Below are 22,992 nucleotides of genomic sequence, written 5' to 3'. Positions count from 1 at the left end.
CCCTTTTCTCTTTGGCTGCCAGGGAAGCAAGTTCCAAGTTCCAAGTTTAACAAAAGCAAGTAGGCACCTGCTCTTGTACAACTGCGTTCTTCTCTGCCTAGGTCTTCACTCTCATTTCATAGTTATATTTCCTCTAACCTTGATTTTTCATAAAGGGCAGATTGATGTCAGTGTTTGTTTTGGAGAACCGTGCCATTTCACAAGTATGAAAAGACATCTTAGAGAGTGGTTACTGTCAGAACCACTTTAGTATCTATGTAATGAGTAGGTAACAAACCCCTTCGCTCCCTCGCCCCGCCCCTCCCTCGGGCTCATTCCCTCTCTCCGCCCCTTCTCTCCCTGGCTCCGCCCCTCCTCTCTGTCTTCCCCCCACCCCCCACCCTTCCAGCGCGGGCACCGCCTCTTCTCGCGGGAACTGGGTCCTAGTGGGAGGGGGTGGTACCAGGGCCGTTGCTAGGAAACGGCCGGTAACAGAATTCTGCGAGTGTGGACTCTGCTTTCTAGGAGCCGGGGGAACAGCTTCCACTCGAGTGACTGCGTTTCTTGGTCAGGTAGGAGGATACGTTCTGGCTGCCCTCTACTGGCCCGATCCCTAGACCAACTCTGAGCGGGTGGCTAAGGCGCCGGACTCCGAGGGCTCTGTGAGGGGTGCAGAAGCAGCCTGGGCCCTGGGGACTGGCCAGTCCTGAGTGCTCCACCTTTGCCTAAAAAACTGTGCAAAACACCCCATCTTTCTTGGTTCCTTTTCTGGCTCCGGACCTATAATTTGGGAATGGAAGTAGTAGCAGCAATCTAGGAGGTTACCTCACCTCCAACCCCAAGTGCTTATCATGGTTAATAATAGAGATGCAAGACGTGTGTGCAACTCAGGTTTCGTATTAGAAACCGTTTAGCCATCCTTTGCGGAGAAGGCAATGGCACCTCACTCCAGTACTCTTGCCTGGAAAATCCCATGGATGGAGGAGCCTGGTAGGCTGCGGTCCATGGGGTCGCTAAGAGTCGGACACAACTGAAGTGACTTCACTTTCACACACTGGAGAAGGAAATGGCAACCCACTCCAGTGTTTTTGCCTGGAGAATCCCAGGGACGGGGGAGCCTGGTGGACCGCCGTCTATGGGATCACACAGAGTCGGACACGACTGAAGTGACTTAGCAGCAGAAGCAGCAGCAGCAGCCATCCTTTGTGGCCGTTTACAGTTTTTAGTAAGTAGAGCGCTTTCAGACTCTTGCACTTCTCTCCACCTAAGGTCTTTGCTGCACCTCTTAGAAAACTTAAAAACTCAACAAGGCTATTCGGTAGAAGGCAAAGCTGGATCTTTGTCTTACTACTTAAGCTTAGGTATATCAACGAAATATATACATTGTAGGTGAAAGGGGAACGTTTTTGTATGCAGAATATTTTTTCTTTTTAAACAGTTTTTAAAAGACGATAACATTTATGCTTGAATACATAATAATACACTAAAGAGAAAAGTTCAAACAGTAAAGAAAATGATTCAAAGTTCAAACAGTAAAGAATGAACAGTGAAAAGCTGCCTTCCACGCATGTTCCCCAACTCCCTGCCCTCCAGTTCACCTTCCAGAGTATTCTAAGCATATACAAATATGTAGTTGTGTCTGTAACGTATATAGTGGCATGTGCTTTAGTTGGAAGTCATTGAAAGGACATGACCACCGGTTTACTCACTACCCACGTGGTCCGTTGGAGACTCTTTCCCCCTCCCGCCCTTGGAATGTACCTTCCCCAACTGTTCCTGAACTAGGGATATGTTATTGAGACCAATGAAACTGTTTATACCATGACTGAACCCAGTTAAGGTCTCATAAACTCTTAGAATTTTGGCGGTGGATGTTGAGATTTACTCTCTTTAGGCTGTCCAAGTCAATCCTCTTCTAAGTTTCCTTGCCACTTAACAGTCTGAAGTGGTCTGCCTCTTTCTTCAGTTATCCTTACCCCCTGTGTACTGGGCTCACTTTCTACTTTACCCAGAGAATTCTAGAGGTTTCAAACCAAGAGCTTTGTTTTTTCCATTTAAGGGAACCATACAGTAAGTAGCCTTTAGAACTGGCTTCTTCATTTAGCATAATTCATTGGAGATTCACCCATGTTGTTGTGTGTATCAGTAGTTGATTCCTTTTAATTGATGGGTGGTATTCCACTTTATGAATGCATCATAGTATGTTTATTCATTCCTCAGCTAAGGAATGTTTGTGTTGTTTCCTGTCTTTGGTGATTAAAAATAAAATCTTTCATAACTTTTGTGTTGGGGCTTCCTTGATGGCTCTAGGGTAAAGAATCGGCCTCAATCCTGGAGCTGCTGGAGGTCAGAGTTCGGCTGATCTGGGGGTGGCTGATCCTTCTCTGGAGGAGGGCATGGCAACCCACTCCAGTATTTTTGCCTGGAGAATCCCATGGGCAGAGGAGCCTGGCAGGCTACAGTCCATGGGGTTGCAAAGAATCAGACATGGCTGAGCACGCCCGCATGTGGAGGTTTTGAGTGATTGTAGTTTTCCATTCCACTTGAGTAAAGGATACAGAATTGCTGGGTCATATGATTAATATGTGTTTAATTTGACAAGAAAGCTGTCAGTTACCTCAAATGCTATATCCATTTTCATTTTCACTATCAAGATACAACAGTTTTCCACTCATATTTATACTCACTGGTTATAGTTGGGCTGAAATTATTTTTGGAATAATTTGGAATCTCATTGTGTTTTGAAGGTTCATTTCTCCACTGACTAATGATATGGAGCATCTTTTCATGTGATTGTCCTCAGGGTCAGGATTAGAGTGAGGAAACTGAGGCAATTAGATTGAAAATTTTAGGTGGCATTTATTCTCAGGCACGAAAATACATATGGGGGCAGAGCAGATGCCTCATTTGTCTCAGTCTTGTCCTGGCCCTGCTTTTTGTGTTTTTGTGTATATTCTTTGGTGACAGAGCTGTTTAAATGTTTTACTCATTTTTTCACTGTTTTTTTTGTTTCTTCTTACTATTGAGTTTTGAGAATTCTGTTTTTATTCTGGATCATGCTCGTGGTTAGTCACTTAGCTGTGTTCGACTCTTTGTGACTCCATGGACTGTATCTCCTCTGTCCATTGGATTTCCCAGGCAAGAATCCTAGAGTGGGTAGCCATTCCCTTCTCCAGGGTGTATTCCTGACCCAGGGCTCGAACACATGTCTCCTGCACTGCAGGTGGATTCTTCACCATCTGAGCCACAAGGGATGCCCCCATGTATTCTGGATATGACTCTTTTATGAAATATGAGTTTTGCAAAAAATTACATCCGAGTATATGGTTTGACTTGATTCTTCTAGTTGTCTTTTTTGAATAGCAGAAGTTCTTGATTTGTTATTATTGCCATTTAGAAGATGCCATCTTGGCCATTTTTTGTAGGGAGAATGACCCACCAGACAGAAAGCATTACTTCAGATTCTCCAAAAAGGGCAGATAATTATGTTGCTAGGAGTTAAGCCTTCCTTATGCTGCTTTCTTTCTAATCAGGGAACTAAACTTTGTTATAGGAGGAAAAAAAAAAAATCCAAAGGAAGATTTTGTGTGTGTGGGTGACAGCCTAAAAGGTTTCTCGAACTTCTTAAAACTTGTTCACCTTTGACTTATTTCATCTTTTTCCTCCTTAATTTTCTGGAGTTTTAAAACTTATTTCAGTTCTTTTATTGGTTCTTGAAATTTAACTATGCATATTTAATTTAACAGTATCTAGGATTAAGACTATCATATCTCAAGTTTTCAAATTCTCATATCTCAATTTTCAAATTCAGACTGAAATTGAAGATAGTGGGGAAAACCACTAGACCATTCAGGTATGACCTAAATCAAACCCCTTATAACTATACAGTGGAAGTGAGAAATAGATTTAAGGGACTACATCTGATAGACAGAGTGCCTGAAGAATTATGGATGGACATTTCTGACACTGTACGGGAAGCAGGAATTAAGACCATCCCCAAGAAAAAGAAATGCAAAAAAGCAAAATGACTGTATGAGGAGGCCTTACAAATAGCTGTGAAAAGAAGGGAAGCGAAAAGCAAAGGAGAAAAGGAAGGATATTCCCATTAGATTGCAGAGTTCCAAAGAATAGCCAGGAGAGATAAGAAAGCCTTCCTCAGCAATCAAGGCAAAGAAATATAGGAAAACAATAGAATGGGAAAGACTAGAGATCTCTTCAAGAAAATTAGAGATACCAAGGGAATATTTCATGCAAAGATGGGCACAATAATGGACAGAAATGGTATGGACCTAACAGAAGTAGAAGATATTAAGAAGAGGTGGCAAGAATACACAGAAGAACTGTACAAAAAAGATCTTCACGACCCAGAAGATCACGATGGTGTGATCACTCACCTAGAGCCAGACATCCTGGAATGTCAAGTCAAGTGGGCTTTAGGAAGCATCACTACGAACAAAGCTAGTGGAGGTGATAGAATTCCAGTTGAGCTATTTCAAATCCTGAAAGATGATGCTGTGAAAGTGCTGCACTCAATATGCCAGCAAATTTGGAAAACTCAGCATTGGCCACAGGACAGGAAAAGGTCAATTCTTATTCCAATCCCAAAGTAAGGAAATGCCAAAGAATGCTCAAACTACCACACAGTTGCACTCATCTCACACGCTAGTAAAGTAATGCTTAAAATTCTCCAAGCCAGGCTTCAACAGTATGTGAACCGTGAACTTCCAGATGTTCAAGCTGGTTTTAGAAAAGGCAGAGGAACCAGAGATCAAATTGCCAACATCCGCTGGATCATCGAAAAAGCAAGAGAGTTCCAGAAAAACATCTATTTCTGCTTTATTGACTATGCCAAAGCCTTTGAGTGTGTGGATCACAATAAACTGTGGAAAATTCTTCAAGAGATGGGAATACCAGACCACCTGACCTGCCTCTTGAGAAATCTGTATACAGGTCAGGAAACAACAGTTAGAACTGGACATGGAAAAACAGACTGGTTCCAAATAGGAAAAGGAGTATGGCAAGGCTGTATATTGTTACCCTGCTTATTTAACTTATATGCAGAGTACATCATGAGAAACGCTGGGCTGAAAGAAGTCCAAGCTAGAATCAAGATTGCTGGGAGAAATATCAATAACCTCAGATATGTAGATGACACCACCCTTATGGCAGAAAGTGAAGAAGAACTAAAGAGCCTCTTGATGAAGGTGAAAGAGGAGAGTCAAAAAGTTGGCTTAAAACTCAACATTCAGAAAACTAAGATCATGGCATCCAGTTCCATCACTTGATGGCAAATAGATGGGGAAACAGTGGAAACAGTGGCTGACTTTATTTTTCTGGGCTCCAAAATCACTGCAGATGGTGATTGCAGCCATGAAATTAAAAGACACGTACTCCTTGGAAGGAAAGTTATGACCAAGCTAGACAGCATATTAAAAAGCAGAGACATTGCTTTGCCAACAAAGGTCTGTCTAGTCAAGGCTATGGTTTTTCCAGTGGTCATGTATGGATATGAGAGCTGGACCATAAAGAAAGCTGAGTGCCAAAGAATTGATGCTTTTGAACTATGGTGTTGGAGAAGATTCTTGAGAGTCCCTTGGACTGCAAGGAGATCCAACCAGTCCATCCTAAAGGAGATCAGTCCTGGGTGTTCATTGGAAGGACTGATGTTGAAGCTGAAACTCCAATACTTTGGCCAGCTGATGCGAAGAGCTGACTCATTGGAAAAGACCCTGATGCTGGGAGGGATTGGGGGCAGGAAGAGAAGGTGACGACAGAGGATGAGATGGTTGGATGGCATCACTGACTCAATGGACATGGATTTGGGTGAATTCTAGGAGTTGGTGATGGACAGGGAGGCCTGGCGTACTGTGGTTTATGGAGTCGCAAAGAGTCGGACACAACTGAGCGACTGAACTGAACTGAACTCATCTCAATTTTGTAAATAGTACAAGGGATTGATAATAGTTTATTCCCATCTTTCCCTTCCCAGTTACCTGCTATTATTATCTCATATTTTAATTTTCTGCTGTTTTTGTTTTGTGTTGACAGTGTTTACTTGGGTTTGCCCATAGGTTTATGATTTATTTGCTTGCCTTTCCTTCTTGCACTCAGACTTACACTTGGCCCATTTTACTCCTCCTCAAGTGTATCCTTTAAAAGTTCCTTTACAGTAGATATCTTAGTGATAACTTGCTTGTAAATGTTTCTGTTTTTCTCCTTTAAAGGTAGTTTTGCTTGGTGTACAATTCTGGGTTGATAGTTGCCTTCTTTTAATTAGTCCATTATTGCCTTGACTTCTGTTTTTCTGATGAGAAATTTGTAATGATCTCATTTTTCTTTCCTTTTCATTAATGCCACCAGATTAATATGACTCAAAAGAGGAGATGATATGTCCCTTATCGCTGTTTGTTTTTCAGATCTTGTCTTTGTTATTCTGTAATTTAGTTATAACACATAACTATATACATATTCATGTACATATACATGTTATATAATATTGCTATAATTTATAGATATGAATTATTTATATTTATCTTGTTAGGTATATTTTTATATTGTGCTTCCTGGGCCTGTAGATTCATATTTTCAATTGGTTTAAAAATTTTTTCAGCCATTAGCTTTTAAAATATTTTCTTTCTTTGTTTTCTTCTAGGACTCCAATTTGCCATATGCCAGATCAGCGGCTGGCAGACTTTTTCTGAAAAGGGCTTCACAGGCTACAGGCAGTCCCTGTTTTACACTCTTTTTTGTTTTTTATTTTAATAGTACAAAGCTATTCTTAGCTCAAAGCAAGATAGTAATAAATGCTTAGCAGAAATATATGCTAGACTTTGTTTCTTTTTTCATGGCCCTTAATCTCTTATATTTTTCATATCCTATCTCTTTGCAACATTCTATATAAAATCTTTTCATTTATCTTCCAGTTTACTGATTCTCTCTTCAGCTTTAATGCTGTATTCATTAAATTCAACAAGTATACATTTTTATTCTAGATACTCTTTTGTTTTTCTAATTTTTCTTTTTTTAAAAATTTTGTCTGCATAAGGATCTGCGTTTAAAGTAGAAGTTCCAAACACAGCTTTCCCATCTCACTACCGTTTCGAGTTTGAATCTTCCATGTGCTGCCTCCACGGCAGTCAGCTTCAAGTCCACCTTCCCATGCCCTCTTCCTGGCAGTGTCTGTAGGCAGGTTCCTGGCCACGCTGGGTCCTCAGGGCTCTGATCCAGCTCCTGCCTCTGAAGCCTGGCTCTGGGAGGCTCTGGCCCACCCTGGCCCAACCTTTGTATACTGTCACACTGACTCCCCAGCCAAAGCCCTTGGTGGCTGAGGTTAAGGCCTTAGTAAGCTCCAAGATCAACCCACATTTGTTTGCTGATGTGTGTGTTTTGTGGGCAGAGGTCATTGGACACCTCTGCGAGAGTTTGTGAGAGCAAAGCTGTATAGAGTGAGTGTGTGTATGTGTGTGTGTGTGTGTGTGTGTGTGTGTGTGTAGTCTCTCAGTTGTGTCCAATTCTTTGCAACCCCATGGTCTGTCCATGAAATTCTCTAGGCAGGAATACTGGAGTAGGTAGCCATTCCCTTCTCCAGGGGCCTTCCCGACCCAGGGATCGAACCCAGGTCTCCCGCACCACAGGCAGATTCTTTACGGTATGAGCTACGAGGGAAGCCCGGTGTATACTTCCCCGGATATAGTTGCTACGGAGATAACAGGGTTCTTGATGCTTCTATTCAATTGTAATGCAGAAGCATAAATCCTGTGTTAGTTTTGTATTTAAAAAAAAAAAAAAAGGTTACAGAGACCTCCCTGGTGATCCAGTGGTGGAGACTCTATAACCCCCAGTGCACAGGGCCTGGGTTTGATGCCTGATCGGGGACCTAGATCCTGCATGCTACAACTAAGAGTTTGAATGCCACAACTAAAAGATCTCACATGCCACAACTAAGACCCAGTGCTGCCAAATAAATAAATATTTTAGAAAAAGTTATTGAAAAAATTTTTCACAAGAATTGATTGGTCCTTGAATAAGAGATGGTAGTATATTTTAGAATGTTTTAAAATTATTTTCTTCACAGAAGATTTCTCTCAAATTTATTCTGTTTTGTGGCTCTCTTTTTGGTATACATTTTTACTTTCTGTGGCGTTTTAATTAAACATTCACCAATGTTTTTTACTTAATGACATTACTAAGAGAATATTTAAATATATAATGAGCCACGTTATAGTATATTCTAAGCATTACTGTATACCAGCAATTAATTTTATATTTGGTGTAGAAGTTTTTTGTGTAGTGAATATATTTATTTATTTATTTTTTCAATTCAGGACAATGTCTGACCAGGAGGAAGAAGCTGATTCTCAGAATGCTGTTGACTCATCAAAAGAAAGAGAGGATGCTTTGGTGTCTATCAATATTCCAGTTCCCTCGGAAGAGGTTCCCGAGTCAGATCAAACTGAAGACTATGAATCTGAACTAGATCCATCTAGTGGAGGCCGTGAAAAACGCACTGAGAAGCTGAGTGACCAGAGCGTTTCAAGCCTGGAACCGAACGATGTCGAGCAACTTGTGGACGACGTTATGATGGCTGAACGAGCTGAAGATGGTGGAGGCTCTCTAATGAAATCTGGGAGCGCAGTGCAGTCAGCCAGACCATATTCAAAAGTGTCTCTGACATTTTTGGAAAAAGTTAAGGCTGTGAAGGAATCTCTGAGAATAACAACAAAAGATTCTTTAGCAACAGGTATTACCTAGGGAATACAGACAGAGAAGACAGACTGATTATTTTTTTTTGTCCTGATTTTTGTTTTTTTATTTTTTTGCTTGTCGATTCATTTTATACTTGATGTTACTTTCCCACTCCCTTATCCTGTTCTGTGGCTGAGCCACATGAATCTTTTAATTTTGTGTGAAGCTTCTCCTCTATGCTGCAGTATTTACTTTCCCTAAATAAAGGAAAATCAATAAATTTTAAGTGATAGTTAATCTGTTTTTCCCAAATAAAATAGATTCTTTAAATGTTTAGGGAGAAATTTTTGAGTATAATTGTAATTCTTTTGTGTGCCATTGTGGAATTTGGTCTACATAGCTAGCAACAGGTGGGATGGGAACTTGACACGGTATTTTTCTAGTTTCTTCTACAGTGCTCATTCCATATATCTTGTTGCTCTTATGTACTTCCATATTTCTTGGTGTTAACTTTATATTCAGCTTCATGAAAGTCATTATTGTCTTTCATTATGGATTAATATTAAAGACATAATGTTGATGGCATGGCATTTAGAAGTTATTACTACGTCGCTGGTAGCAAAGCAGAAGGGGAGCAGCAAGAAGGTGGTTACACAGAGAATTGTACTTGGGTGGTAAAACTGACATCTCCTTCTCCTCGTTGTTCATAAGTTTTGAGAAAGTTTCCATCCATAGAGTGGAGAACATGGGCCATCATTTAACAATGACAGCAGCTTAGTCTGGCTGGTAAAATATGGCTTCCAGGAAGTATTAGCTCTTGTGTGGTGTGTCCCTCAAGTAAAGTATATAAAGGAGTAGGAGGAGAAAGTAGTCAAGCTCATTTATACCTAATTGAAGCTGTTATCCCCCAATTTCATTATTTGGTGTAAGTTTGGGCATCATTTTTTGGTATTTCTTCAGTTATGATTATAACTTATAACAAACACATGGTGATTTAAAGACGTGGTCTTGGTCCTGTACTTTCTGAGGCTCACAGATTCCTGAACACAGTTTCCCTTCCCAAAGCTTAGGAAATCACTGCCATGAAAAGTTTAACATATATTAATTGTAGAACTTTGAACCCAGGAAACAATTAAAATAGCCTTCTGATAATTTAACATCTGTAAGAGTGTTCTTGTTGAGAAAGAGCTGTGAAAATAAGCTTAAAGAACCTTAGCATCAACAATACCTTGTTACATTTCATGCTAGGATTATTGATAAATGTCTCATAGACCTTTATGAAAACTGTCATGTCAAGGCATCTAGAAATATACAAAACTGTTTTGGTTTGAAATGTGTACTCTTCATTCCATCTTACTTATTACATCTTCCCCATTAACATACAAAGTTCGTAGATGTAAAAGTAAACAGTTTACCTCATAATAATTTCAGTACTTTATTTCCTTTCTACAATTTGTGAACAGATAATCATTTTAGAGTAACAGTTTTTCTCAATTTTTGACATGTAAGTGTCTTGATTTTTATTTTAGAGTCAGGAGTAAACCACATAATGTCTATTTTTTTGTGACAAGTAGATTTGTGCATAGTTATTCTAGATACTTACAATAAACAGTGATTTTCTGTTTTGCATTCTGCCAGCTACAGACATAGATCAATTATGGAAAGAAGAAAGGACTTAGATGATCTTTTGTCATTGCAAGGTCAAAGAAAATTTTCTCTGAAAATTTCCTTATTGGTTTTTCTTAACTTCATGAATATGCATTGATTTCCTGATGCCTGTTATCAATATGTAATCAAAGCATGTACATTTCTAAGTTCAGGTCTCAGGTTCTCGCTTTGTAATACCACACAAAAACACTTGATTTTTCTGAGATATTCCCTATGTTGATATCTAAATAGTGTCTACCAGATATTGGGAATCTTTAAAATTTTTAAATGACTTTAAAAGAATCTTTAAAAGCATTTTAGTCTCATTTCCTATTTCTCATGGTATTCTGGGTGAGGAGGTAATCTCGAACATGCACAGATCCTCATAGTAGGCAGTGGAAGAGAGAGCTGAACTTGGAGCTGGAGCTGGGGGAGCAGGCATTGACCATTGATGCTATTTCTTGAGATTATGGATTGATTTTCAAAGCAAAAATGTTGCAAATGAATGTTTATCGCTTCTTCTCTTAGAAAATGAAAACTAACTCTTATCATGGAGGCATGATGGGAGACGTGGAAGCAACTTGCGTTCCTTTGATCACAAATTGTCCCATAATTCTCTATCTGCTTGTATACTATATGATGCTGACCCTTGCATTTAACTATGACTCTTTCTTTTCTCTTTTTACCTACAGTAAAAGTCATACTTCTTCCTGTGGGCCAGGAAATTGTAATTCCCTTTAAAGTTGACACTGTTCTAGGATGCCTGAAGGATCATTTTTCATCCCTGTTAGGTGTCCCAGCTTTTGTCCTGCAGATAAGATGTGCAGGTAAGCTTGGAGGCTAATAAAACTTATCAAGACTTCTTTAGTCTTAACATGTAAATAAGCAAGATCTTCGATTTGTAAAACTAAATATCTTGATGTTTACTGTTTAAACATTATATTGCTGTTATATACATTCTTTCATTCAACAAATTATTACTAAGGACAAAATTCTAAATACTTTGCTAAGAATCAAAGATAGAAAGAAACATGAAATAAAATCCCTATTCTCAGGTTGCTCATAGACTAGGAAGGAAGAAGACATATGCAGTTGTTACTACACATTGTGTAAGTTTTAATGGAGATGTGCTCAAAAAAACTGTGAGAACAAGGAGGAAGAAAACTGGGAGATTGTAGAAAGCTTCATCTAATTAAAGTGAGATACTTGTGTTAAGTCCAAAAGAGGTGAGAAAACCTGGGTCTTTGGGGAAATGGTAAGAAGTTTAGAGGTACTAGAAGTAAATTCTTTATGGAGAGTAGGAGGAAATGAGGCTAAAAAAATAAATGATGAATGAGCATGTATAGAAAGAGGAGAGGACTGAAAATGGTTTATCTATCAGTCTTCTATACATTAAGGTCAGTTCAGGTTCTGATGATGTTCAAGTTTATCTATATTTTGTGGGCAATATGGAGTACCACACCTAATATTAATTAGCCTTGTATCATGACAGGCTGTAGTCTTAATAACTGTGATAGAATTAAACAGACTGGCATAGCTCAATAAATGTTTCTGTAGATTATGCCTACACAGATCATGACATTTTGTTTTTTAAAAGTTTTCATATTAACTTTACAAAGATGCCACAAAGTTTCTAGGGCAATAATAAGAACATTTTTGGGGGGAAATTTTAAGTGCTAAATAGGAATAAGCCATACCTATTAAGTTCTTCCTCTTTGCTAAATCAGAGAAATTTCAAGATTATTTTTAGAAAACTATTATAATGAATGTGCTCCAATAGTAAGATGTCAGTGTATTCAAACAACTGGTTATTAAAGTTTGACGGAGGAAACAAAGCTAAAATTAAATAGTTATTGTAACAATGATACTGATGAAGATGATATTGATGATGATGACTAATTTAATGGGCTTTGGATCACAATAAACTATGGAAAATTCTTCAAGAGATGGGAATACCAGACCACCTGACCCGCCTCTTGAGAAACCTATATGCAGGTCAGGAAGTAACAGAACTGGACATGGAACAACAGACTGGTTCCAAATAGGGAAAGGAGTACATCAAGGCTGTATATTGTCACCCTGCTTATTTAGCTTATATGCAGAGTACATCATGAGAAACGCTGGGCTGGAGGAAGGGCAAGCTGGAATCAAGATTGCCAGGAGAAATATCAATAACCTCAGATATGCAGATGACACCACCCTTATGGCAGAAAGTGAAGAAGAACTAAAGAGCCTCTTGATGAAAGTGAGAGGAGAGTCAAAAAGTTGGCTTAAAGCTCAACATTCAGAAAACTAAGATCATGGCATCCAGTTCCATCACTTGATGGCAAATAGATGGGGAAACAGTGGAAACAGTGGCTGACTTTATTTTTCTGGGCTCCAAAATCACTGCAGATGGTGATTGCAGCCATGAAATTAAAAGACACATACTCCTTGGAAGGAGAGTTATGACCAAGCTAGACAGCATATTAAAAAGCAGAGACATTACTTTGCCAACAAAGGTCAGTCTGGTCAAGCCTATGGTTTTTCCTGTGATCATGTATGGATGTGAGCGTTGGACTGTGAAGAAAGCTGAGCGCCGAAGAATTGATGCTTTTGAACTGTTAGGTTGGAGAAGACTCTTGAGAGTCCCTTGGACTGCAAGGAGATCCAACCAGTCCACCCTAAAGGAGATCAGTCCTGGGTGTTCATTGGTAGGATTAATGTTGAAGCTGAAACTCCAATACTTTGGCCAGCTGATGCGAAGAGCTGACTCATTTGAAAAGACCGTGATGCTGGGAAAGATTGAGGGCAGGAGGAGAAGGTGACGACAGAGGATGAGGTGGTTGGATGGCATCACCGACTCAATGGACATGGGTTTGGGTGAACTCTGGGAGTTGGTGATGGACAGGGAGGCCTGGCCTGCTGCATTTCATGGGGTCGCAGAGTCGGACCTGACTGAGTGACTGAAATGAACTGAACTGAACTGAATTTAATGAGCACTATGTGCTAGTCCTTTTACAAAATGTTCTGTCTACATTATCACATTATCATTCAATCTACACAACAATCCCCTGAGGTAGATATTACTGTTAACTTTTTGAAGGGATATGGAAGCTAAACCTTAAGGAACTTGTGCAAATTCCCACATCTTATGAGTGTGAGAGTCTGAACTTAATTGTAGGCATGATTCCAAAAAGGGAATTTGGAACTGCTTGGCATTCACTATAAGGTAAGGTTCAAAGCTGGAGATGAGAGAGTGTTTTGAGACTGGAGTAGCTGGCCAGTGGTACCTAAGAATCTCTTTCTTTGCATTTCATGAGCTTTCGTCTTTATGTGTAAGTACTATGCATCACAGGATTTTCCTGGTGGCTTAGATGGTAAAGAATCTGCCTACAGTGCAGGACACCAGGCTTCGAACCCTGGGTTGGGAAAATCCCTTGGAGGAGGTCATGACAACCCACTCCAGTATTCTTTCCTGAAGAATCCTCATAGACAGAGCAGTTTGGTGGGCTGCAGTCCATGGGGTTGCAAAGAGTAGGACATGACTGAGTGATTAAGCTCAGCATAGCACTGGATAACAGACTTATGTCAGCAGCAGTAAAAAAAAAAAAAAGAGCTTGATTCTGTGCCAATCATACTCTAAGATAGGTACTTTCTTCTAGTACTAGCACTGAAGTTCAGGTCTGGTGGGGCTAAGCCTATTCTAGAAGCAATTAGAAGAATGAAGAAAGCTCTGTATTAGTTTGAAGAGGATTCTGTATTAGTTTTCTATGGCTGTTGTAACAATTGACAAAAGTATTGGCTTAAAGCAACACATTAGTTTCTCTTACAGTTCTGGAGGCCAAATATCCTAAATCAGTTTCACTTGCATAAAGTCAAGGTGTTAGCAGTGCTCTTCTCTCTCTGGAGGCTCTGGGGAGAGTCTGTTTCCTTGCCTTTTCCATTTTCTAGAGTTGCACTTCTTGCATTCTTGAGTTTCCTCATTTTCAAAGCCGGCAGCAGAGCATCTTTAAATCTCTCTCTACTTGTCATATCATCATCTTGGGATAATCTACCCTTCATAGATTCTGGGAATTAGTACATGTATATATTTTAGGGCCATTATTCAACCTATCACAAAATCCCTATAATGTTAATTTTTTTAAATTAAGAATTTAAGGTGAAATTGAAACTCAAAGATTTTTGATGTGCTTTCATGAACATAGCTAAAATAGACTAGTGGTACCTGACATATTTCTAAGAATGAGTAAAACAAACCTTTGCTATGTTAAATTCCTAATTGTAATTTAGGATGAACATACATTGGAAAGATTGACATAGATTCTGTCATTCATTATACAAAGCAGCAGCCAGTAACATTGTATGTATTTCTGTGTGCCTTAAAATATAGAAATAAATTTACAGTGACTTTATGAACTAAACCAGTGGATTGAAGATACAAGTTCAAGCAGTAAACATAAAAATAAAGTGATCATGTACCTTTTTTTTCAGCAAGAAACAGGCTTAGCTCCACCTTGGCATGAATTAATTTATCTGAATTTCTGATAATAGAAACAGAAAGAAAGGGATTCTTTAGACTCTGAGTGTATACTTTTCTGCATTCAAGAGAGGAGTGTACATTAAACTAATCAGGCTTTCCCTGATATGGATATGATCTATGCTTAATGTATAATACATTGTGATTCTTTTTAGAGAATCATTGCTTAGACTATGATTTTGCTCATATTATAGAATATGTTTTTAATTTTTAAATGTTTATAGTTGCATGGTTATTGTATATTTGTATTTCTGATGAGTTGAGAGTTGTATTTTTACTTTCCTTTTAATGCTGAATTTTTGGTCAGGAATACCACCTTAATTTTTTCCATTGTGGAGTTTTCCATGCTAACAATACAGCCAGAGATGGACATCACCAGTATTTTTATTTGGTAACTAAACAATATACATTCATATAGGCACCTTTGATGTTTAACATTCCTTAAAATGAGTACATATAATCATTTCTTTATCATAATATTTTTATAATTTTATCTCATTTTTAGGAACAGTTCTTAAAAATCATGAGACGCTACTACAACATGGAATTAAGCCCCAGGATGTTGTGCAGGTGGAAATGTTTTCTTTACAGCAAGATCTATACCCAATCAGAAGACTAGCTAGATCAGCTGCAGCCTCTCAGATCATAACTGTCAGAGTACAAACTGGTTTGTTATTTGATATCTTTTAGATAAAGAATTTTAGAGTCCGTTTGTAGTTGAACTTTCATTTAAACTTGGTTTTATCTCCTCAGGCATTGATCAGTACCAGGAAGTAGCTGTTGAGATGATAAAATCTGATTTTCACAAACCATTTCTTGGTGGATTCAGACATAAAATAACAGGATTAGAATATCACAATGCTGGAACACAAACTGTACCTAAAAAGATTCCTGAAAAACTGAATGCATTTTGTAGGGATACGCAGGTAATATTTTTATTTTTCCATAAAGATTTTTGAAGCTGCAGAATCAGCACAGGTTATATTGTGTAGCTCTCTAAAATTAAAATTATATGGTGATTAAAATAATGCAAAATATTACATTAAATATGTACAAAATATGCTCTTTACTCAATTTATGTGTAGTGTATACTTAATTTTTTTGTTTTTATTTTAGACAGTTTTTCAGAAAGGAAAACTTCAGCAAACTACAAATACAACGTCCACACAGATGACTAAAATTGGTGTGTATGTATCAAATATTACTGATAAACTGGTAAAACCAGGAAAATATTTTTCAGCAGCAGAATACCATGCTAAGAGATTACAGGCGGTAAGATAACTTATTAAAAGGGAAATACTAAAAAGTAAATTTGTAAGCCAGTTGTTCTTTGTGTGTCTCTGTATGTATTTCCCTAAGCACACTTGCTTACGGAACTCACATGAGTGTTGTCGTTGTTCAAGAAAAAATTATTCTTAACATTTGTTAAAGATGGTAAGCAGACAATTCAAAAGGGAATACTACAATGGAGTTTTGAAATAGGGAAGAGAGATTAGGCTCAACTTTGAATGCAACAAGGCAAAGGGGGGAAATATAGCCAAGGAACAGGGTAGGAGGGGGTCAATGAATGGAAATTTCAAAGAAAAAACATCTGGGGTAAGGGGGAATCCTGGCTAAACCAGTCTAACAGCGTTTGTGGTAAAGGCAGGCCAGAGTGATTAGTCAGTCAAGGGTGATGAGATGTCAAAGGTGGGATTTCTGGTTAAACTGATTTAGTTGGTACGTGTATGCATGCTAAGTCGCGTCATTGTGTCTGACTTTTTGAACCCTGTGGACTGTAGCTTGCCAGGCTCTTCTGTCCAAGGGATTCTTCAGGCAAGAATACTGGAGTGGGTTGCCATGCCCTCCTCCAGGGGAATCTTCCTGACCTAGGGGTTGAACTCATATATTATGTGTCTTGCGTTGGCACACGGGTTATTTACCACTAGCGCCACCTGGGAAGCCCGATTTAGCTGGGCTCTTTCTAAAACTGGACAATTTATTGATGAACAGAGAAGCCCAAAAGTCAAGGCCTAGTTGGAAAAAAAGCTCAAAGGTACTTAATTAGAATTAGATCAAGAAGAGAAAGTTTGTCAGTGTGTGTGTGTCTGTGTGTGCTAAGTTGCTTCAGGCGTGTCCAACTCTTTACGACCCTATGGACTATAGCCTGCCAGGCTCCTCTGTCCATGGGATTCTCCAGGCAAGAATACTGGAGTGGGTTGATCCAGAATACTGTCTCCTCCTATCTTCCCAACCCAGGGCTTGAACTCACGTCTGTTACAACCACCTGTGTTGGAGAGTGTTTTTTTTTTCCTTACCACTAGCATCACTTGGATGGAGAAGGCAATGGCACCCCAATCCAGTACTCTTGCCTGGAAAATCCCATGGACGGAGGAGCCTGGTAGGCTGCGGTCCATGGGGTCGCGAATAGTCAGACAAGACTGAGTAACTTCACTTTCACTTTTCACTTTCATGCATTGGAGAAGGAAATGGCAACCCACTCCAGTGTTCTTGCCTGGAGAATCCCAGGGATGGGGTCGCACAGAGTTGGACACAACTGAAGTGACTTAGCAGCAGCATCAGCATCACCTGGAAAGCCCAGTGTGAGTCAAGTTTTACTGCTGCTAAAAAGCAGTCACTGTCTCAGTCACACCCCAGGATAAGGAACCAGAATCCTAAATGTTCCTAATCCTTCCCTTTCCTTTAGTAAATCCCTTTCCTTTTTATTAGCTTTGTCCTTTCTGTCCCTTGGCTTCAATCTTCTGTCCTTTGGCCTGAACCCTCTGACATTTGAATCACCTATATGGACTTTCCAAACTAATAGAACAATTGGATATTAAAATCTATTTTATCTGATTTAATAAAGTCACTCCATCACTTTTATATTATTATTTACATGATCTGTTTTTCTTTTTTTATTCTTTTGCTTTCAATCTATTTGAGTCTTTGAATCTAGAGTATATTTCTTTTAGAGAGCATATAATTGGATCACATCTCTATCTAGTCTGATAATCTCTGCCTTTTGATTGGAATGTTTAATAAATTTATAGTGTGACTATTGATAAGACTGGAGCATATCAGCCATTTTGCTATTTGTTTTCTATATGCTGTGGGGCTCTCTGGTTCTCTTGTTCATTTAGTGCCTTCTTTTATGTTAAATAAGTGTTTTCTAGTACCATCTCAATTCTTTTTTTTTAATTAAAACTTTTATTTTCCATACAATGTGTACTTTTTTAAAAAGTGTACAATTCCGTGATTAAAAAAAGTTTTTTTTTACTATGTAAATAGAGTTATGCAACCATTACCACATCAATTTTAGAATATTCTCATCATCCCAGACAGCTTCCCTGGTGACTCAGTGGTAAAGAATCCACCTGCCAATGCAGGAGACGCGACTTTGATCCATGGGTTGGGAACATCCCCAGGAGAAGGAAATTCTCTTGCCTGGGAAATCCCATGGACAGAGGAGCCTGACAGGCTGTAGTCCATGGGGCTGCAAAAGAGTCAGACACAACTTAGTGACTAAACAACATCATCATCCCAGAAAGAAAGACCGCATCTAACAGTAGCCAGACCCTGTTTCCCTCCAATCCTTTCTGCTTTAGACAACCACTCATATACTCTCTGCTTCTGTTGATTTGCCCATTCTGGATATTTCATATGCATGTAATCATACAATGTATAGTCTCTGTGTTGCAACACATATAGCTCAGATGGTAAAGAATCTGCCTGCAATGCAGGAGACCCAGATTCAATCCTGGGTCAGGAAAATCCTCTGGAGAAGGAAATGGCAATCCACTCCCATATTCTTGCCATGGACAGAGGAGCCTGGTGGGCTACAGTCCATGGGGTCGCAAAGATTCAGACATGACTAGCGACTAACACACACACATTGTATATACCCAATTGTATACCTACTATAGGTAGGTCAATATATATATACACCACATTTTGTTTATCCATTTTTTGGTTGATGGACATTTGATTTTTTTCCACCTGTTGGCTATTAGGAATAAAACTGCTGTAATCATTCACATAAAAATTTTTATATGGATATGTATTTTCATTTCTCTTGGGCATATGCCTAGGAATGTAACTGCTAGATCAAATGGTAATTCCATGTAACTTTTTGAGGAACTGCCAGACTCTTTTCCAAAGCAGTTTCACCATATTTATGTCCCACCGTCAGTGTGTAAGGATTCTTTTTTTTTTTTTTTTTTTAAAGTACTCAACATTTAATGAATTTCGCAGCATGTGGCTTCAAGCCACCAGGACACAAGCCCCACCTACACCCTTAATCTTCTCCTCAGCTCTTCTGCTGAAGAATTTTGCCTTCACGATGACAGGCTGCTTTGGGAGCTTTCCTTTCCCCAGAACTTTGTAGTAACCTGATCGCACCACATCAATGATAGGAGCAGCTCCTGTCTTGTTCTTGGCAGCATTTACTCGTGTCTGCTCACTAACCAAGGTCCACAATTTATCAAGGTTGACAGTCGGGCAGAAACTCTGGTTCCTCTTTAAGTGGTAATGCCTCATACCAACTTTCCCGAAGTATCCTGGGTGATATTTGTCGAAGTTGATCCTGTGATGATGCATGCCGCCAGCATTACCTCGGCCTCCCGGGTGCTTCCGGTGTTTGCCGATGCGGCCGTGGCCGTGGCTCACGTGGCCCCTAAGTTTCCGGGTCTTCCTTAGTCTGGATGGCATGTCGGCGGCCTAGACGAAAGAGCAGTGTGTAAGGATTCTAATTTCTCCATATCCTTATCAACACTTTTGGATTATTGCCATCCTAGTGAGTGTGAAGTGGTATCTCATTGTGGTTTTGATTTGCATACCCTGTGGCTAATGACACTAAATATTTTTCATGTACTTATTAACAACTTGCATATATACTTTTAGGAGAAATGTAAATTCAGATACTTTGCCCAATTTTAATGAAGTTTTTTTTTATTACTGCTTTATTGTTTAAGAATTTTAAAAAATTATTTGCTAAGTGGTTGCTCCAAGTATAATTTAGGCATTAGAATATATATCTCATTTTATAGCAACATACTTCATATTAATACTAACTAAATTCAATAAAAATGGAAACTTTGCTTCAATAGAACTCTGTTTGTCCCTTCTTTGTGCTATCTGTGCTAGCATCATACAAACATATATTCTTTTTATGTTCTAAGTCCTATAATTCCTTTTATAATTATTGTTTTTATGCAGTTGACTTTTATTTTTTAAGTTTTAAATATATATATTTGTTTAAGCATGCCTATTAAAAATAGGAAAAGCAAATAACAATCACCTACATCTCACTTGAGTTAAAATTAACATTTCATATCATTTTCTTTCAGTTTGAAGACTTTCCTCTATAGTTAAGTATGCTGGTTTAGTTGATGGTATCCTAAAGCTCTCTGAGTCTCTTTTACTTTATCTTTTCCCCCCTTTTCTTCAGAGTGGATAATTTCTAATGATTTATCATCAAATTCATTCTTTCTTTTGCCAGTTAAAATCTTCTGTTGAGCATGTTTTTTTGTGTGTTTTCATTTCATTTCAGTTGTTTTACTGTCAAACCCCAAATTTCTACTTGGTTCTTTTTTTTTAAATTTCTGTGTCTTTATTGATATTCCCTGACAATATATTTTAAACAAAAAATTATTCATATCTAACTTTAACCCTGAACATAGTCAATACAGTATTTTCCTTCTTTTTTCCAAATGGCATTGCATGCTAAGTTGTGTCTGACTCTTTGCAGCCCTGTGAACTGTAGCCTACCAGGCTCCTTTATCCATGGGATTCTCCAGGCAAGAATATTCCTGACCCAGGGGTCAAACCTGCATCTCATGTCTCCTGTGATGGCAGGCGGGTTCTTTATGACCTGCACCACCTGGGAAGCCCTCCAAATGGCATTAATCATTTTAAAAAAAGCAGAAAATTTCTCACTCAGATTTTTCTTTTTCTTACTTTCCATTGGGAGATAGTTATGCATGGAATTTTAAAGAAGTTTCTTGTACACATAGCATTATATCATAAACATTTCTCTATCTTTTATTTTTTATTATAAATGATTTAATGGCATTATATTATGCCACAATATAAATAGTGTAATTTAATTACATCCTTTTGTAGGACATATAGATGTGTTTTAATGCTCTATAAATTGTAGTGTGCATTTAAATATTACTTAGAGATGTTAGAAGTTGAGTTACTAGGAGAAAAGTGATGACTTTTTTAAAGTCTTAAGATATTTCCAGTGTTTTTCAGAAATATTGTACCAAATTATATGCCCAGAAACCATTTATAAGAGCCCATTCCATGCTGACTTCATAGTGAAATGAAGTGAAATAGCTGTTGTGTCCGACTCTTTGCGACCCCATGGACTGTAGTCTACCACACTCCTCCATCCATGGGATTTTCCAGGCAAGGGTATTGGAGTACCCTTCATAGTAGCACATAAAATTTAAAATTTTTTGTCTCCTTATAGATATTACATATATTTTTATATTTTCCCTCAGCCTATCAATCATACTTACTTTATGATGTCTTTATTGTAAAATTTATTATTAATAATATTCCCTTTTATGGTTTTTTTTTTCCTTTTATGGTTTTTGCATTTTATATATTGTTGTAGAAGGCTGTATCACAAGTCATAAATATAACTTTGTTTTACTATGTGTATTTGTGTACATGCAAATTTGTGTATCTATATTTTTAAAAATTGACATCTTTACCCTATTAAACATTTGGGATTTCAGTTAAACTTGACATACGGAACAGATACATTTTATCTGTGTTACCTCCTGACATCATTTTGCTTCAGTAAAAAGAATTGAAAACAGTGATCTTGCTTTTTGTGTGACAAGAAACCTGGATCTAGACTGCTGTTCTAGCCAATTAGCCCATGACCTTGAGAGATGAGCCTTTACTGTGTCTGTTGACTCATTGTGCTGAGGGAGCTTGCTCACCAGGGGGACGGTGGGACTAACTTTGTAGCTGACTTTATCAGTGCCTGAAGTTATTTCAGCCTGAGTAATTTTTATTTTTTCAGTCAAAACTAATTTTCACAAAAGGAAAAGATGGAGCTATTATAGAGTTTTGGGGAGGAGTGACGTTTTGGTGAAATTTAAGTGATACAGTATTTTGATTGTTTTGGTATAAAACAGGGTTGTGTGTAGATGGATCAACATCAGGTCTGGACTGAGACATGGACCAGAGTCCTGTTGCTTTTGTAACAAAGTTAGGAGGGAAATGTTGTTTCTTCTCTGAAGTTCTGCTTCTCTCTGTTAAAATAATGTAGATCCTCCAGGCAAGAGTGGGATGTTTCATCCTTAGTGATCTAATTTCAGACAGCAAAGTTTGTGATAGATTATGATTTTAGGAAACAAAGTTTCTCAGAATAAGAAAATCATAGTCTCTCAAAGAACGGGTTTGTCATGACATTTTATGGCTACAGAGTGTCCTTGGGAGAAGTATTACTTCCTACTAACTTTGTAGCTGACTTTACTCATGCCTGGTATTTGAGCTCGATAGATTCCTATTTTCTCAGCCTGAACTAATTATTAATTTTTGGCTTACGAGGCCTGGCTGGTGGCTCTGTGATGTCATTAGGAACCTGAGCTCCTATTACCTTTACTCCATTAATCTTATTATCGCTTCCCAGGCAGCACAGTGGTAAAAAATCCACCTGCCAATGTAGGAGATGCAAGAGACATGGATTTGATCCCTGGGTTGGGAAGGTCCTCTGGAGTAGGAAATGGTAACCTGTTCCAGTGTTCTTGCCTGGAAGATTCCACGGACAGAGGAGTTTGGTGGCCCCAGTCCATGGGGTCACAAAGAGTCAGACACAATGGAGTGCATGCGCACACACACACACCCCTTATTATCATGAGCTTGTTACTACTCTGATGATAAAATGGTTTATCAGCCTTCAGCATAATGTCTGCATCTGCAAGAAGAAGGGAAGAGTCATGGAGCATGTCTCATGGAGGCCATTTAGCAATTTCCCCTGAAAACCAGTGATTCAAGTTACAGCTCATTGGCCTGAACTGGGTCATGTGACTGTCCATGTTGGGAGTATGTGATAATTACATTTTTAAAGATTTATGTTGTTGCTCCTGAGTAAGATTGAAGTTTATATGGAAATAGGAGGGAAAAGTTGTTAGGTTTTCACTACAACACTTTTCAGACTCCGA

At 38.6% G+C, this 22,992-nt stretch overlaps 2 protein-coding genes across 2 annotated transcripts in view; one reads left to right on the top strand and one right to left on the bottom strand.

The window, feature by feature from the left end:
- Positions 1 to 336: 336 nt before the first annotated feature.
- Positions 337 to 22,992, top strand: part of IQUB (IQ motif and ubiquitin domain containing) — a 73,435-nt gene continuing 50,779 nt past the window's right edge. The window contains exons 1-6 of the mRNA XM_043873144.1: positions 337 to 551; positions 8,304 to 8,719; positions 11,004 to 11,138; positions 15,336 to 15,497; positions 15,584 to 15,756; positions 15,947 to 16,102. Coding sequence (XP_043729079.1) covers positions 8,308 to 8,719; positions 11,004 to 11,138; positions 15,336 to 15,497; positions 15,584 to 15,756; positions 15,947 to 16,102 — 1,038 coding nt within the window. The 5' untranslated portion in view covers positions 337 to 551; positions 8,304 to 8,307. The remainder of the gene's footprint in view (positions 552 to 8,303; positions 8,720 to 11,003; positions 11,139 to 15,335; positions 15,498 to 15,583; positions 15,757 to 15,946; positions 16,103 to 22,992) is intronic.
- On the bottom strand, positions 19,011 to 19,535 carry LOC122674632 (60S ribosomal protein L27a). The gene has a single exon (XM_043873145.1). It carries the CDS (start codon positions 19,514 to 19,516, stop codon positions 19,070 to 19,072), a length of 447 nt encoding a protein of 148 aa, XP_043729080.1. The 5' UTR covers positions 19,517 to 19,535; the 3' UTR covers positions 19,011 to 19,069.

Source organism: Cervus elaphus, chromosome 18, assembly GCF_910594005.1.
Source record: "Cervus elaphus chromosome 18, mCerEla1.1, whole genome shotgun sequence".
Lineage (NCBI taxonomy): Eukaryota > Metazoa > Chordata > Mammalia > Artiodactyla > Cervidae > Cervus > Cervus elaphus.
The sequence above is the reverse complement of the archived record's forward strand: the minus strand, read 5'-3'. Positions and strand labels throughout refer to the sequence as shown.